Source organism: Zootoca vivipara, chromosome 13 (genome assembly GCF_963506605.1).
Source record: "Zootoca vivipara chromosome 13, rZooViv1.1, whole genome shotgun sequence".
NCBI lineage: Eukaryota > Metazoa > Chordata > Lepidosauria > Squamata > Lacertidae > Zootoca > Zootoca vivipara.
In genome coordinates this window covers 21459282-21478125 of record NC_083288.1, presented here as the reverse complement: position 1 = coordinate 21478125, position 18844 = coordinate 21459282, and the positions used below count along the sequence as shown (strand labels likewise).

Here is an 18844-nt window from a genome sequence, read left to right as displayed (position 1 = left end):
GATAATGTATGTGTTAGGCAAAACTGTGCATATTGTACTAACATGCTTGTGAAATTTGATGAAGATGCTTCCCCTCCCCCCAAAAAAACAACTACTGTACTACAAACTGATGTGGAAATGTGGGGGACTGAATTTAAGACTGGGGGGGGGAGAATTAGAAACAGAGAAACCAAAATGGACATATTTGCCCATCCCTGTTAGGAGGAGGAGGAGGATGTTAATGTGACCAGCTCTGGGTGATTGGTAGGTGTCGGCTCGATTTTACACTTGAATGTTGTTGCTGTTAATAAAGGGCTTTGGACGCCCACAGGTCTTGCCACAGTCGGGTTCCAAAGTCCACATTCTCCTGTCATCACATCCTCAGCCATCACGCCCCAGCCCCTCCCCTCTATTGATTAAGTGAGGAATGACAAGGCATGTGAACAGAGAGAGCCTCACATTTCACATGCCTCTCCTCCCAACTCTTAATAAAACCTTTGAGTGTTCCCTGCTCAGCCTGGCGTCCCCCTGAATTGAAGTTTTTGTGTTCGAGGTTTGCTGGCAGCTTTCTGGAGTCAGGGGTATAGGGCGCGAAGAGCACAAACCCGGGATCCTGGAACGTGCAGAACTGATCTTCTGCCTTTGCAAAGCAGGCTCTCTGTTCTAGCAATCTGGCTACGTGTTTGATCCTTGCGAGTGGCTGTGCGAGTTACAAGGCTGGCCTTAAACTTGGCAGTGACATTTTATTTATATGCATTCCAAAGGTACCAGACAAATTGCAGTTCATTCATTCATTCATTCCCTCTTACCATTATTAATTCATCTAGTAAGGAAGGACTAGGAGTGAAAAAGAGACAATAGTAGCTGCACCAATAAAGAGGAAAGTGCTTGCTTTCCAAGTGAACATCTCCAGCTGCCCTGGGACTTTAGGGCTGGGTCAGCCATGGGTGCATTTTCTGAGGCGTGCTTGGTGATGTAGTTCACTTTTTCAATTGGGGGTGTAGTAGTAGTAGTAGTAGTAATATACAGTAATTATGATAATTATGTACAGTTTTTAAGGCTTCTGATGAAGTGCAGAACCTCCAAGTGTTCCTATTTTCCAGGGACGTCCCTGATTTAGAGAGGCCGTCCCTGTTTCTGATTTGATCCCAGAATGTCCTGCTTTTCCTTAGGACGTCCCTATTTTCATTGGAGAAATGTTGGAAGGTATGGAGTTATCCAACCCCTGAGCCATCTGAAGTCAATCCTTTGTAGCGATTTTTAAAAAAATGTTTTATTATGTTTTTATATCTGTTGGAAGCTGCCCAGAGTGGCTGGGACAACCGAGGCAGACATGTGGGATGATAATAAATAGTAAAATTGTCATCATGGAATAGAACGTCCCTATTTTCATTGGATAAATGTCAGAGGGTATGGAAGTGGGCTTTAGTCTACAGAGTTTATGCCATAATAAATCTATTGGTCTTTAAGACTAGGTGCAATCCTGTGATCCTTGGAAGGCCCTCCTAGGGGGTCATAGGATGTTGTAGACCAGGCAAACTCGACCCTTCATATGTTTTTGGGACTACAACTCCCATCATCCCTGACTACTTGTCGTGTTAGCTAGGGATGATGGCAGTTGTAGTCCCAACACATCTGGAGGGCCGAGTTTGCCTATGCCTGTTGTAAACCTTCCTCTGTGGGTGGAGAGAGAGGTCCATCTGCTGAGAGTGAGATCCATTGTCAGAAAGCACTTCCTAGTTGAACTAAGGAACTCACCCCCACAAGAGACAGTGATGGCCACCAGCTTGGATTTCTTTAAAAGAGGTCTGGGCAGATTAATGGAGAATAAGACTATGCATAGCTACTAGTCCTGGTGACTATGCTATGCCTCCGTGGTTGAAGGCAGTATCCTGAATACCAGTTGCTGGGAATTGCAGGAGGGGGAAGTGCTCTTGTGCTTGGATCCTGCTTTTTGGGTTTCCCTCACAGGTTGGCCACTGTGAGAACAGGGTACTGGACCAGATGGGCCATCATCCTGCTCCGGCTGGCTCTCCTTACATTCTCAAAGCAATCCAGCAGCTGCTCAGAACCAGAAGCAATTTCCCCTTCAGTTTCATCTGACTCAACAAGGAAGTATGTTGTTTGGAAGCAGAGGTCAGCACAGGGATGGGGGATCTGTTACACAGGAATTCTTCAGATGCCTCTCGAAGGCCCACTTCTTACTCAGGTGGTAAATCTTTGTCTGGGCTGTGCCATGTCAGACTACAAATGTGAACTGACATAATAGAATGCTCCTTCAATTAACTCCCTCCCCACCCCCATACTGTCATTTTTGTTTAAGCCTCCCACACCTATTGCAATAGTCCAGTGTGGGGCTAACCAAAACATAGGTCACTGTTGCCAAGTCCTCTCTTTCCAGGAAGGGGTCCACAACTGCTGTAGCTGGAACTAGGTGCTTCAGCAATTCAGGCCACCTAGGCTTCAAATGACAACGCTGGAGCCAGGAGCACCCTCAAACTATGTGGTTATGCTTTTGTTGCAGCACTCCCCATTCAAGAATAACTGTTTGGAAACTCTATTTGCTCTTTTCACTGGCAAGTAAGGACCAGGCTGTTTGGGCAGGCTTTGAACATTTATCAAGGACTGAGAAGGAAGCTGTGTGAAACCATAATTCTGAATCAACTTGCTGCATGCAATTTAAAACATTTAACCTCCTTGTCATTCCATTATTGTTTTATGACTTTTAAAACTGGCTATTATCATGGTGAGTATTTGCAGTAGGAAATTGTTCTGCAAAAAAGAAAAAGAAAGAAAGAAAGAAAGAAAGAAAGAAAGAAAGAAAGAAAGAAAGAAAGAAAGCAGCAGCAATAATAATAATAATAATAATAATAATAATAATAATAATAATAATAATAGCATAGTCTCTAGAAGACCGTTTCTTCAGTGTAATTACTGTATATTACTGCGTATAAGACTACTTTTTAACCCAGGAAAATCTTCTCAAAAGTCGGGGGTCGTCTTATATGCCGGGTCATATTTCTTATACAGCGAGTATATCCCAAACTCTATATTTTAACTGGAAAAGTTGGGGGTCGTCTTATACGCCCAGTCGTCTTATACGCCGGAATATACATAGTATATTAACCAGCAGGCTCGTGTGTGGCTTTTTAAAAAATGTACTGGGATTAACTGGACACTACTGAAGAATATTGAAATGCATTTTGTGGCAATTCCCTGAACAGTCAACAGGTGGATCTATTATTTAATTTCACTGTGGGTTTGTGGTGGTGAATTAGGTAATTGCCCAGGTATAGCAATTATTAAATTAAATTGATTCTGCTCTTGTATTTACCCTACCCTATTCCCCAGCTAAGAATGGTTGGAAACTAGAACCTAAAATAACTGGGGACTACAGGCGTGGCGTGGCGTAATGCAAGTGTTGTCTGCGTCATGTCCTACAAAAGCATACCATCCCGGGCACCTCTTGTTTAGTGGGTATGCCACCTGGAACCTGCTTTTGCTGACTCCAGAAAATGAGATCCTGTTTCTTTGGCTCCAAGTTCCAGAGCACCCAGCGGTTTCACACTTTGAATCTCTCAATTGCTGAGGACAGAGCTGGAGATCTTCCAGTAGGTTTTTGTAGCTGTTGGAACAGAACTGCTTTTCTGCTGCTACCGAGGGCAGAGTTGACTTGCCTGCTGGACTTCAAATCCCAGCTGGGGATTTATGGCATTCACAAGTCTTGCAACAGAGACATTTTTCACAGCTGGTGAACAGGGGGGGGGGGGGATGGGAGGAGGAAGTATAAGAGAAGATGGCTTGTAGCAGGATTCTACATATGATGCGACTAACCTCAGTACTACCCCCCCCCTCGATTTGTGGTATTGCTGGGGAAGAACAAGGACAAACTACACTTCTATACAAGCATTCTGAAGAGGCAGGCCCAGCTCCTAGTTTTACGGGCAACAGAGCATCTCAGCATCACTCATTCATGCAAAGGTTCACCTAAAATGAAGGAAGTAAGGCAAGCATAGGCAAACTTGGCCATCCAGATGTTTTGGGTCTACAATTTCCATCATCCCTAGCTAACAGGACCAGTGGTTCAGGGATGATGGGAATTGTAGTCTTAAAACATCTGGAGGGCCGAGTTTGCCTATGCCTGAAGTAAGGCGTGCCAACTTGGAACCTAGGGGTACCATAGCTGGCTGCCAATCCGGCAAAAACTTGATTCAAACGTTGCCACTGAATAAAACATAGTTACCATGCGCAACACATTTTTGCTGCAGACAACAGTATGTATATTTCTGGCCTTCAAAGACTAGAGTGAGTACAGGTTGCTTGAACTGGCTAAGAACTGTGCATTGAAACCAGTGAAGTGTGTATCGCCAGATGTGTAAGTTCACCCTGGAGCAAGATGCAGGGAACCTCCACGACTACAACTTCCATCTTTCCCTGATCATTGCCATGCTAGCCAGGGATGATGGGGACTGGAGACTTACAACATCTGGAAGGCCACAGGTTCTCAACTACGGCAATACGTCAGGCAAAACAAACAATAATATGATGCAAGAGATACAAACAAATCCATTAAGCATAAGGTGAAACTTTATGTTTATAACATGTTAAAATCAATAAAATGCCTATATGAGATAAGAAGGAGAAGGAGAAACTAACACTGGAAAAGAGCCCATATTGAAACAAAAATTATCACACAGCAGATAAATGTAAAGCTTGCTTATATTTAAAAAAAATGTATTTTTACAATACTGTTATGAATTGGCGGGGGGCAGACTCCCCATAATTCCTTGATTCAATAAAAGCTTGAAATAATCAAGTTTTGATTAAACTTTCCCAACATGGCAAAGTCCCTTGCATATAGTTATGCTAAAGAGCCAAGCCAGCTCTTCAGAGCCAGCTGGATGAGCCATGAGCAGCAACAAAGGTCAGTGTTGGCCCATCAAAAACACCATCAGAGGGCAAGACTGCTGGGCGAGAGAGGCAGAACTGGGGATGGCAGCCTGGAAGTAAGACACAGAAGGTGGCTTTTTGCTGTCCTTAGAATCCAGTGCTGCCCTTAAGAGGTAAGCCAAACACTTGTAGGAAGTGAATGCTCTGCAATCTATCTAGGTGCAGGTTGTATATATGTGTAAATAAAACCATTTATCATAAAGACACTGCAGTCTCTGTTATGTCTCCTTGTCCTGAAAAGGGAACACAGACCAAGTAAACACAACTGCAACCCTTGGAATCTCGCACCACCCATTGAGATAGGGATGGCGTGTAACAATACATTGTTCTCGTTTTTCCCATTGTATCTTCATCTTCACAGTGTTAAGGTTTATTAACTTGCTCTTTAAAAAAAAATGAGGTCCTGAAGATTAGAATTCTGTGCCAGGTGGCTGAAAATGTTTGCTGCTGTTTGAAACCTGCATTGGCATCTATCGGGAATTTAAGGGCTGCACACCATCTCTCTCTCTTCAACCTGTGTTTCCTCAATAGTGGCTTGCGAAAGATAGGGAAGATGGAAATATGCAGAGAGGCACGAAGCCAAAAGAACAGTCCTTTGGCAGCGCGGAGCAAAATGTAGGCTTCACAATCAAAGAAACAAACATGGTTTCTTCAAGTCTCAACAAACACTGGCTGCATGCAGCTCTGAAGTTTTGTGCATCTCTCTTCGTGTGTGTTTTGGAGTGGAGACCTTTTGCCTGGGCATGTTCTGCAGTTCTTACTTTAGGGACTTGTTTCCGTTTGCAGCAAATATATGTTTCCCAGGCTGCTGAATGAGCTGCTCCCCAACTCGAGTGCTCACAAGACTTTTCCTGCTCCCAAACGTATTTCAGCCACACCTTCCTCTGGGGCCTCAGTTTATGCAACTAACAGGCAGGATATTGAGCATGGGGAGTTGCACGCACCAAACGACATTTCCTTGGGGTGATTCAGTGCACAGCCTTTGCTCAACTTTAGCCTGACTGACCCCGATTACATTCTATATCTCAGGATGCATGGCATATGAATATTGCACCATATGGATGTCATTCCAAGGTGCAAACCGTCAGAAAATCAACAACACTTCCATTGTGGTCTAGGTGATGGGAATGAAGGCAAAGGCTTGCAAAGCTGAAATTAATTAGGAGACAGATCAAAACAAGCTGGTGCAAGGCAGCACCTTGAATTAAGAATCAGGAAGGTTGTGTAAACACCAGACACCTGAACCATACAACTTTCCCCCTCAACAATCCTGGGAACTGTAGTTTACCCCACACAGAGCTGCATTTCCTAGCACCCTTAACAAACTACAGTTCCCAGGATTCTTGGGGAGGAGTGATTTGTTTTAAATGTGCTTGCGCTTTCTGAATCTCTCCTCTACCACTCTGTCCCTCCTCATCTGCAAGATGGTCAAATAATAATAATGACGCACCTCACAGGTTGTTGGAAGGATTACTACTAGATAATGGACATGAAGTGCTTTGAATACTTGAAAGTGCTATAAAATTTCTTTATTTCCTTACAACCTGAATTCTACCCCCGCTGCAGAGCTCCCTCTGCCCTCCACATAATTTGCAATTATGAATACTATGAGATTTGGATAATGCTGTACAATAAAGGATGATGTAACCAAGGTATTAAAACACTGACCAAGTTCACATGTCACACTAGGTCAAACCATAAGCCAAACCACATCTCTTTAAGCTGATTGATTTTGAAGTACCGTACTCGCCTCACAGTGCAATCCAACACATGTCCTCTCACAAGCAATTCCAATTTGGTTCAATGGAACATCATTCAGGTAACAATGTACAATACGTATAGGCAATGCTTTTATTATTTATGTTTACTTGGAAAAAAGTGCTTCTGTGTTCAGTGGGCCAAATTCCCACGTGAGTGTGCTTTATGGGTGCTGTCAAATGTCTAAAAGTCACACTTTTTAAGATCCAGAATATGAATTCTGAATTGCTGTCAGGTTTTGCGTTTTGTGCAAAAATTTGGGTGCTATTCAACTTATTCAGAGTAACCTATTGAAATTAATGGACCTACCTCAGCCATGTTTAATGAGTTTACTGTAAATAAATCTTCATTAACTACCACCCTTCCTTCGCAGTTCTATTCTGGTCCTGAATTTTATATTTATAAATCTGAAATTTATTTTTCCACCGCTAAGATGCCCAATGTGACAGATGCAAGTGACCTGGCAGAGCATGGCAGGAACAGCCTCATTCTTAAGAGTTTTTGCCATTCACAACAACTCAGTTTTCTGCAGTGCAATGCAAAGCTCAGGCAGCACGACGGATCCCTTGCTCTTCTCAGGCTACGGTCTTTAAACGGACAGACACTCGAGATCTGAATAAGCCATTTGAAACAAACAAACATCCCTTGATTGAGGCAGAACAAGAAGCCAACCTATTCCAGGAATAGATCTATCTATTCCAAATGTGCTCGCACTGTGCCAAACCAAAGCTTACGCCTTCCAACACAGGAGGCCTATAACTTGCTCCCAGACTGTGGCCAGAATCTGCGTGGAGGCTATTTTTTAATGGAAGGTGAAAATATGCCTCTCTAAGCAAATGTGACCTCTGCAGCAACATGCAATTGGCTCCCGGCTCCCCCGCCCAAAAGGTCCTAACAACTCTCTTCAGGAACTTCAACTATCAGCCCTTTTCAGCTTTTTTTTTTTTACTGCATGCAGAACATTTCAGCAGAATGTTGTACTATGTATTTATATTAACAACTCACTCTCCAACATTTATCTGATTAAAATAGGGTTGTCCTATTCCTTAATAATAAAAATGGTTTTATTATTTATCCCTCACCCATCTTGGCTGGGTTGTCCCAGCCGCTCTGGGCAGCTTCCAACATACAGTGATACCTCGCTAGACAAATGCCTCACAAGACGAATTTTTCGCAAGACGAAGTTTCCTATGGCACGCTTCGCTAGACGATTTTTTTTCGTCCCATAGGGTGCCTTGCAAGACAATATTTTTTTTAATTCGTCTTGCGAGGCACCCTATGGGAAACCGCACTTCAATGCGTTCCTATGGGAGACGCTTCGCAAAACGATTTTTTCGCTATACGAAGCGACTCACGGGATGAATTAAATTTGTCTTGCGAGGCACCACTGTATATAAAGCCATAATTAAACATTTAAAAACTTCCCTATTCAGGGCTGCCTTCAGATGTCTTCTAAAGGTTGGCTCGGGGGTGGCATAACTCCATACCCCCCAACATTTTTCCGATGAAAATAAGGACATCCTACCATACCCTTCAACAGTTCTGTGATGAAAATAGTGACGTCCTAAGGAAAAGTGGGACATTCCGGGATCAAATCAGAAACTGGGACTGCTTCTGTAAATCTGCATCTGTCCCTGGAAAATAGGGACACTTGGAGGGTTTGTAAAGACATTTTTATTTATCCCTACTAATAGATTCACAGGGGTGGCCAACTGCCAAGAGAGTACGATCTACTCACAGAGTTAAAAACTGGCAGTGACTGACCCCCTTTTTTGGGATTCAGGTCAAAGTTGCTGAGCTTTTTTTTAGGAAGGGGAAAGGCCCGGTTTTGGGGGGGGCGGGGCAGGGCGAAAACATTGAGCTTTTTTAGGGGAGCCAAACTTGTTGAGCTTCTTTGGGGGGAATCAGTGATCTACCAGTGATCTACCACAGACCTCCTGTGATCTACAATGGCATAATGAATCTACGGTATTTTACAAAGACAAAAAAAAACCCAAAACCTTCCCTTCCTTCTGTATGTAGTGTAAAGTGCATTTTAGGGAACCAAGTAAGCAGTAGTGACTAATTTCCACTGGACCTGATGTGGTTGCTAGGTCACAGGGGTGTGGCCAAATTGTTCTGGTTTTATGCCCATTCACCATAGCTGCCAAGTTTTCCCTTTTCTCGCGAGGAAGCCTATTCAGCATAAGGGAAAATCCCTTTAAAAAAGGGATAACTTGGCAGCTATGCCATTCACCTTTGCAAGAAGATCAAACCTATCCATTCTGAAGGAAATCAGCCTTGAGTGCTCACTGGAAGGACAGATCGTGAAGCTGAGGCTCCAATACTTTGGCCACCTCATGAGAAGAGAAGACTCCCTGGAAAAGACCCTGATGTTGGGAAAGATTGAGGGCACTAGGAGAAGGGGACGACAGAGGACGAGATGGTTGGACAGTGTTCTTGAAGCTACGAACATGAGTTTGACCAAACTGTGGGAGGCAGTGGAAGACAGGAGTGCCTGGCGTGCTCTGGTCCATTGGGTCACGAAGAGTCAGACACAACTAAACGACTAAACAACAACACACTTGCAAAGATACTGCAGATACTTAAGCATTGCAGTTTTACATACAGCACCTTACTAAACTGAAAAGTGCCATACTTTATTTCAGAAGTGGTCCTTGCTGTCACAGTTGCTTCTCCAGTGGGAGAAGAAGTTGTGTGGCCTCCATCTGTTCTGGTTCTCTCCCTATCTTCTTCCTTTGCAAATAAACAAGTGGACACCTCAACATTTCAGTTTTATCAATGCCTAGTACCAAAGTGTCTTACCTTGGTTTAGAAGGGGTCACTGCTGTCACTGGATCATTGCTACTCTAGACCATACACTCCTAGATTATTGTATCGTTTCTGATGTAAGCCATGGCTAGTCGGCACCCTTACCATCTGCCAGCGTGGAAGCTCTGCTTGTATTTAATAAGGTGACTCTGCAGCTGTAACGCCAACCTAAAATAGAAACTTTTCATCACCAGTCAGCCACGTGATAAATGGAATCATGGCTATTCTACCAAAATGGCAAGAAAAAACAACCAACCAGAAGCAACTGGCTCTAGCGTAAACAGATAATCATTGTAACGTTAAGGGAATCCAGTCGAGAGACTAGAATGGTTCCAGGCCCGATTTCACACTGACAAAAATAGAAGCTGATGTTACACTTAGACAAGGAACAAATTAACTAATTTCATGGGGAACTAGTGCTGCATTTTAACATAAGCCTAAAATAGGCCTCAAAAGTTACAGAACTTCTGAACTGCCCTAGAGGTTCACACTTCCCTTTCAGATTATTCACACCTAGCTCCTGAGGTACTTGAAGAAATTTATGGTGGGCTCCTAAGTCTACCAAATTAGTAGACCAGTTACAGATCCTCCAAGTGCCCCTATTTTCCAGGGACGTGCCTGATTTAGAGAAGCCAGCCCGGTTTCTGAATTGTCCCACTTTTCCTTAGGGAATTTCATTACAGAAATGTTGGAGGGTATGAAGTTATCTAATATAGCAGCCCTAGACTACAACCCAATCAGAGTTGGGCTGCGAGCCTGTCAAGCAGGATTCAGTACTGTAGTTTGAATCTGTGGAAAAGCTGAGGCCTACTGAATACTCATATATATGAGCTGGAGATAATCTACTGCATTTCCCTAGAAAAGAGAAACGCCCGTTTATCTCATGAGGAGCTGGTTCATATTACTACACCCATTTTTATCAGCTGTCTTTGAATTACGCTTCAAAATATTTGTTCTCACCCGCCTGCCCCAAATTCTTGTTGTGTTGCCTCAGGACTTGTGCTAAATTAGCATTCTTCCTCTCACTGTCTTTCATGCTCTGTGCTAATTTATATTTAAAACAGTGAGATAGCACTTTGAACTGAAATTAAACCTTCTGAAAAACAGAATTTTCAGAGATAACAGGAACTTAAACCACCCAATTCCCTTCCTGTTCCCTAGATAAAAACCCTTGCCTTTCCCCAACCCCTGATAAAGGAGATAGTATGATATCCCAGAGAGGACATGATTGCTACTTCTTATTTTGCTGGCATTTGATATTTTAATTAGATTAGTGGTTATAACCAGAAGGGAGATATGCAAGTGTTCCTGGTTCAATTACAGGTTTCCATATTATTCTGTTCATTCAGAGGGAAATGGTAAACATTTAAAAGTGGAATGGCAGTGGAATTGACTTCTGCAGGTTTCAAGAAAAGGCAGGGGAGAGGCTCTTTGGGTAACCTAGATTCATATTAAGCCAGGTTTAGTTTAATGTTCAATGAGTTAATACTTAAGTCTGCAACATGGTATCTCCATTTACTCAGGACTTCCTTTTTTGGCTGCATACAATCCATACATTTAAAGCCCATAGCTTTCCCTAAAGGATCATGGGAACTGTATTTTACACCTCACACAGAGCTACAATAACCAGCATCTACACTTCCCAGAATTCTTTGGGGGAATTAATGCACTTTAAATATATGGTGTGTATGCAGCCTTAGTAGCAACATTCTGGCTGCATGATTGCGTGTACAGAGCCCATGTGCAAACCATCTCAGTGCAAGCCAGAGAGAAAAATCCCATTTCATACTCTGGATTATTTCCATATGTCCCAGTTCACATACCAGAGGAAGAAAGTCACATGTATTTGGTTTCAGTCACAGAATAACTGGTGCCTTTTCTGCATGGGCTATATATGACAAAGAAGCAACTCCGCTATATGGAAAGGTTGAATCTTTGGGGACTTTTAATTTAGAGAAAAGGTAAGAGGTGACATGACAGAAATTTATATAATTATGCATGGCTTGGAGAAAATGGCTACAGAAAAGCTTTTATCCCTTTCTCATTACTCTAGAACTTGTGAACATCCTCTGAAACTGAATGGGGATTCAGGACAGATAACGGAAAGTACTTCATTCAGCACATAGTTGGAACTCGCTCCTACATAGGACAATGATAACCACCACTTGGATGGCTCCAAAAGAGGATTTGACAAATAGCTATTAGCCATGATGATGATGATAGCCATGATGGCTATGCTCTGCCTCCATAGCTGAAGGCAGTAATGCATCTGAGTATCAGTGGCTAGAAACCACAGGAGGGAAGAGTGCTATTGTGCTCCTGCTTGAAGGTTTACCACAGGCATCTGGTTGGCTGCTGTGAGAACAGGATGCTGGCTCAGATGGGCCTTGGGCCTGATCCAGCATGTGTTTTATTATGCTCTTACACTCTTGTGCACACACAGGGTGTACATATGACCCATGGGGGTGCAAATTGTCCCTCCGAGATGGTGGGCTGGGTTGAGAGGTTCAAACTTCCCAGATCCCATTCCCAGCACTGTGTCTACTTTAATCCTCCCTTGTTTTGCTGCTGACAAAATCATTTGGGTTTTTTTGGGGGGGGATTTTTTTTGCTTGGGGGCTGTATTAGGCTCCCAGGCCAAGGATTAGCTATGCCAGATAAAATAGGACTAGGCTGCGAGTCTCCCATTAAAATCAGTAAGGTGTTGACGCTGCAATCCAGGGCAGAGACAGGTTTCAATAGTTCACCTAACTCAGCATAAAATACTCATCCAGCTCTTCCAAACATAAAAATGTGCCCACTCAAAATACGTATGAGAGATCTGGGATAAAAACCAAAGTCTGCTTTAATACCTGATTATGCTGTCATAACTATAAATAAATAAATAAACCCAACAAGCCAAAGGTTTTCCTTAATTATGCTTTTTCCTGATGCTTATTTGTACAGGCGCGTGTAGGCGGGTTTTTGTTGTTGGTGGTTTTTTTTTTGCAAAACGTTGTTTTCCGGGGTGCCTTTTTTCTTGTCTTTTTTCCTTGCCGTTCTTCATTTCTGCAGAGAATTGACGGCTGAGGAGGGGCGGCGGCCGTAAGCTCTCGGGAGACAGCTGGGAGAAGAGCGGAGGCACCACGTGACCCGCGCGTGCCGCATTTCTTCCTCTAGTCTCGGCGACGGAAGAAGAGGATGCGCTCGCGACAAACCGCCGCTCCCTCCCTCCGTCAGAAAAGGAGCGTCTTCTCTATCGCAATGCGCGTGCGCGAGCAGCGGCCATGCCCTCCCCTCTCTCTTCCCTTCCGCCCCCCACCTTTGCTTCGGTTACTAGTTGACGTCTCTGCCACGAGACTTGTCCGTCACGCGAGTCCCCTCCCCCTCATCCGCCGTAGAAAGGAAAGGGGGGGGAGGCCAAGCTCGGGCAACAACAGGGAGGAAAAAGCGCGGGCGGATCCCAATGGCCCGTGGTGGACGTCTCCTAGCTCTCTTCCTTTCAGTCGCCTCGCGGTTGCCGCCGCCGCCCTCCACTACCACCAGCGCGCAAGCGCTCCTGCGCGTGCGTCACGTCGCGAGCGCCCTCCGCCTCCCCGCTCCTCTCCTCGGCCGGGAGGGGGCACAGGCGCGCGAGGCCAAGGGGAGGAGAGAAAGTTGGAGCGCGCACGCGCAGTGGAGGCAGTCCTATCTACGGCCGTCTAAGGAGGGAGGCGGGTGGCGGCGGAGGCAGCAGCAGCAGCGACAGCAGCACGACCCACAGCAGGTCAGCGCTCGCTCGCGGGAGGCCCTCGCTCCTTCTCTCTCTCGGTTGGGCCAGGTGCGGCCTGCTCCTCCCCATCCTCCTCCGCCTCCTGGCTTTGGTCTCCGCCTTCTGTCACTGGGGGGTCGCCGCCTCCCCCTCAGTGCGCGCGCGCGCTGGGCCTCCCCCTTTGCCTCAGTAGCAGCAGCAGCAGCAACCTCCGCTGCCGCCGCCGCCTCGTCGTTCTCCTCAACCACCTTCTCTTGCCGTCTCGCTGCCGTCGCTGCGATGCCGGAGAAGCGGCCCTTCGAGCGGCTCCCGGGCGAGGTGCGCCCCATCAATTACGGGCTCTGCCTCAAGCCTGACCTTATCGACTTCACCTTCGAGGGGAAACTCGAGGCCGCCGTGGAGGTAAACGCGGGGCTGTAAGTGGGCGAGGCGAGGGGAGGGCGGGCCCGTGTGTAAAGATCTGAGGGTGAACGTGTGGGCTTGGGGTGGGGAAGGAGTGCGTGTAGGGTTCGGGGCGGGCGATGGTGACTGTGGCTTGGAAGGCCCCGGTGTGTGGGGTAGGGTTAGGTTAGGTGCGCCCGGGGAAGAAGGTGGGGAGTTGGCCCCAAGAGGAGGACGACGACAGGAATGCGGGCGAATAGCTCCGTGATGGATAGAATTGAGATAAGCGTCGAGTGTGGGGCTTGGGCAGCAGGGATGGGAAGAAGGTGCACGAGGGGAGAAGGGTTTTTCTGAAGTGTAGGGGTGGAATGGGGACAGTGGTGCTTGTTGGGCAGATTCTGGATCATGTTTCTGGTGGACAGCCTCCCGAGAAGGGTAGTGGTTACTGCTCTTCTGAGATTTTGTATTGTGTGTGCGTTGTGGTGTTTTTTTGTGTGTGTGTGTGGGGGGGAGAGTTAAGACTTACCTGAGTGGGAAGGTATGCCTGCCTTTGGTGAAAGAGGGAGATCTGTTCTTTGAGTGTGCTGTTGGGAAGTACACTTCCAAATTGGGTGAAACTTGCCTAGGATAAGTGTGTTTCCTGGACATGTTCTCTAGGATGGGAGGTGGCCTCTTGGTTTCTTCAAGAAGTTGAGAAGATTTTCTGGTTTTAATGAGGAAGTCTAATTCATAAGGGGTGGATACATTCTTGTAGGATTGAATAGGTTGGGGAATCCTGATGTTAGCAGTTTTTGTTTCTGGTCCTGTAGGTTTGCAGGTTTCTTAGTTAGGATGGGAACATTTACTTGAGGGATTTGTGATTGAGGTTCTCCTTGGATTCATGACATAGGGCAGGGGTCAGCAACCTTTTTCAGCCATGGTCCACCATCCCTCAGACCATGTGGTGGGCCGGACTATATATTTTTTTTGGGGGGGGGGATGAATGAATTCCTATGCTCCACCTATGCTCCACAAATAACCCAGAGATGCATTTTAAATAAAAGCACACATTCTACTCATGTAAAAACACCAGGCAGGCCCCACAAATAACCCAAGGATGCATTTTAAATAAAAGGACACATTCTACTCATGTAAAAACGTGCTGATTCCCGGACCATCCACAGGCTGGATTGAGAAGACGATTGGGCCACATCCGGCCCACGGGCCTTAGGTTGCCTACCCCTGACATAGGGTGTATCTTTGACTATGCAAGGAGATTCAAGTAAGCAGTGTAAAATTTGTAGCAAAAATTACCTCAGACGGGCAATATTCAATTATAGATCAGAATTATAAAGGAGTAAACCATGAGTTTGGCATGTCTTCTCTTGGAATTAGTTAAGGTCATGAACTTTCTTTGGAAATGCTTTTTTCTTAAGAGTGCAGAGCTTGGGAGACTTTTGCCAATGAGTGTCATGTTGATAATTATATGTGCAGGACATTCCTCTTGGACTCAGGGTAAGAGATGGGGGACTGTTGGGTCATGCTTTTTATGGCTTCCTTAATAGGGAATAATATGAGCAGATGAAGGAGTGCCTTGCTCAGCAGTAGGGCTTTTGTGTGATGTGAAAGGTAGTGGAATGGAGTATGTATCTTTCAGTAGGTTGTTTGTATCTGCAATCAGTTTCAGTTATGAGATAGTTCACCTATTAGGAGTGGAAGTGAGTAGAACTTACTTAGGAAAGAGATGCAAGTGAAATTGTTTCCTTATGTCTTGATACACATTCTTGTTATGCTCTTTCTTTCCCTGTGTATCTCCTAAGGAATCCTATCCGTGATTTTTATCCATTGCCTTACATTCCCATAGGGCAAGACTCCTAACAAAGCCTAAAGAAATGTGTGTTTTGTGTTGCTGATAATTGTTTTTGTAGTCAGTATTTTTGACTTTTCCCTCAGTATTGTACTGGTAGTAACACTGCTGTTTTTTCTTCGATTTGGGATTGTTCATTTCAGTCAGCAGAACAGTGGGATGATTCTTGGGTAAAGTTTCTGCACAACATTAAAATGCAGATGGGATGGAGGTTGATAGGCCTGCTTCTAATTTCAGCTACCTATTTGAGAAAATGTCTGTGCAATACACAATCATGACATCAGGTTTCTTTTAACATAGAGGACAGGTTTCCTTGAAATCAGGTGTGTGAGGAAAGCAGATTTTGCTAGATTTCTCTGGGCTCTTTCCTAATCTGGGGTCATTCAAATGAATAAGGTACAGTTTAATACACCAGGAAGAGCCTCAGTTCTTTGTAACACAGCTCTTTGTCATAGAGTTCTAAAACCCTGTCATTAATAATGAATCCTTCATGAGTAAGGCTGGTTAAGTCTCCTGGGGCATAATTCGGTCAAGAGGAGTACTGTATGCTAAACCAGTTCTATTTCTGGCATATTTTAGATTTGGGGAGGGTGGCATGATATAAACTGGAGAGAAATTCTAGGACTCTTGAGAACGTTGAAGAATACTGTTGGTGAATAAAAGTTGTTAAGACTGCAATCCTATCCTTACTTATCTGGGACCAGGCCCAATTGAATTGAATAGGACTGACTTCTGAGTAGACATGATTAAGATTGGACTACAGATTCTGTTTCCTTTAGCTAATACTGCAGTCTCCAAGACCTTGCTAAAATACAAACCTATGTCCTGTAATGTTTATTTGCACTTAGTTTCTACTAGTTAGTTTTTAGACTGACATTTAAAATGGGAAAGTTCCAAACATGCTATAATCAATACTGGAAAAATGTATATTTCAATGACTCAGCAATTCCTTAGATTTCAGCATTAATTAAGGCAGATGGATCACCAGGAGCCTGGGACTTTTCCTGGTTCAGGCTAGTACGGTACTGAAATACCCCACATTATTTAGTTTTGTTCAGAGTGCTTCAATGCCAAGTCCCTACTAGGCAGCAGGGACCAGATAGTTCAGCCATGACACTGAAGCTATGTCTAGAAATCATAGGTGGTGTGGTGTTCTTGGTGTTTTAAAAAAGGTTTGATAGTTTCCTTTCATTCAGCAAGAGCATATCTGCAAGAGCATTCAAGTGAGCTAGTTGCAATACAAACTAGTTGTTTCAGCCTTTAAGGGTACATGCAAAGCAACTGAATTATTTATGAGGGGAAGTATTTTCAAGACACTATAGATATTAAAAGGCAAGTTAAACTCCATTACATATTCAGAAGGCAGCAGTGTCCAGAAAGAGCCCAAACTGACTGGGATGGAGAAAATTTGTTTTGTCCATAACTGGCTTTGTGTCTCAGCAGGAGCAAATTTCACTTTGAAGTGTTGAGCGAGGGTATTTGGCTACATAAGCAGAGCAGGAAACACTGAAAGGTGACCAGTTGTGTAAATACCATGGAGACAACGTGCAGGGAAATGGAATGCAAGTTGTTAAAATGATTCTGATTTTGAAAACAACTCCAGCAGAGAATGGTGTGCATGTTTCCAAGTTAACTGTGGACTGTGGTATGTCTGTTGATGGGGGTTGGGTGGGAGGAAGGGAAGAGAATGAGGCTATAAACGAGCCACCAGTGCAGTTAAATAAAACATGATTTCTCAAGCAAATGTGTTCAATAAGTGTGGTGACACTTGCAAATGTTGGGTGTTAAATTAGGATGGAAAGTAGCCAAGATTGAACAAGGCATATTAATTATTTCCCTACCACCTTGCTGCAAAGGTTCCTTGTCCAATTATGCTAGCACCCTGTGACTGGCTTTTGACACTTGTAAAAATCATTTCAAAATGTGCTATAGTTTGTGGCTGATGATAACACACTTAAAATAAGAGACAATAACATTTCCCCTGTCTGAGCCCTAACATAGAATTGAGCATGTTTCCAATACCGTAGTTATAAAAGCTAATATTTCTGAAATGGGCAGTTTATGGAGAACTAATGTACATGATTTAGCTTTAACTTAGCTGGTTCCATTTCACAGTTTGGGGAAATTCTGGGGAATTTCTGAAATTGCTGTTTTAAAGTATCTTGAGATAATGTTCCAGGAATCTGAATGTGTGTGCTTAACTTATTGAAGTTACTTTCTGAAGCATTCCTGACAGTTGTCTTAAGTTAAAATTTATCTTGAAAGCCTTCAGTTGTATAAGAAGGGTCAGAATATTGTATGCTCTTAGGTATATGCTTGCAGCTTATAAGGTGGCCCAGTGCCTACAGTATGTCTTGGGGCCTGGATTGACCCTGCACTTGCTTGGTGATTTTGAACAAATCCCCAGGAGGAAAATGGGAGTAATATACTTCTGTTGTGGTCAGTGTGTCTAATTTGATTGAACCTCCTAAGGGAGGTAAGAATGATCTGAAAATAACTTAGAATATATCTCGATTTTGTATTTTTCAGTGTTTGTAGAAATGAAAAACAAACCTAACTTAATAATGTTGAGTGTCTTGTGACTGATGATTGTGATACAGGACCTGAAACCAGCAGTCATTTGGGAGAAAGCCAGTATTGCTTTGTGACTGCACAGGTTCATGCTAAGTCCTGGGACAAAATACTTTCTCACTTGAAGGTTAAAGGGAGCCAGTGTGGTATAGTGAACAGTGGGGCTGGCGGACTTTGACTAGAGAGACCTGGCTTCAAATCCCCACTGAGCCATGAAGCACATTGCATGACCTTAGGCACTATCTCACAAGGCTGTTAGGATAAATCCCTGTGCATGTTGCCCTAAACTCCTTGCATAGAGCATGGGATACAAAGGTTAATAATAAAAAAGTAATAAAATGTTGCCACCTGAGTAACTTGGAGTTAGCCAAACGTTGAAGGAAACATTTTCAGCTGTGTCTTGAAAGTGTAATTTCCTCTACTATTTCACATGGTCAGTGAACAATCATAGAACAACTGAAAACCATAATGTTAACCCACCACTTTTAAGCACCAGATTAGCAGAAGGTCAACACACTTATCAGTGAAAGAGACTTGTAATAGGAATTCAGCTGTTGCAGAGAGTTTCCATTGGCGACAACTTATGCACTTCAGTTTCCAATGAGATATGCTAAATGGTGCTTGTAACCTCATTTTAGGACACTAAGTGGCCAAGCATATAAGCTTTTTAATTGAACCCTTTGCTTTGGCAGCCCTCTTGTTCATACCAACTCTAGAGAACAGGAAACTTTCTTTGATCATCTGATAAGATTGTTGATTGTTATTGATGCTGTAGCAAGTCACATTATTTCAAAGGCTGGTAAATGAGTTAAACTTTA

The 18844-nt window shown here is 44.0% G+C and overlaps 1 protein-coding gene across 1 annotated transcript in view; it reads left to right on the top strand.

Moving 5' to 3' along the window:
* Positions 1-12865: 12865 nt before the first annotated feature.
* The window catches only part of NPEPPS (aminopeptidase puromycin sensitive), a 73059-nt gene continuing 67080 nt past the window's right edge, over positions 12866-18844 (top strand). Inside the window, exon 1 of the mRNA XM_035134220.2 lies at positions 12866-13630. Within this exon, the coding sequence (XP_034990111.2) occupies positions 12944-13630 (687 nt within the window). The 5' untranslated portion in view covers positions 12866-12943. The remainder of the gene's footprint in view (positions 13631-18844) is intronic.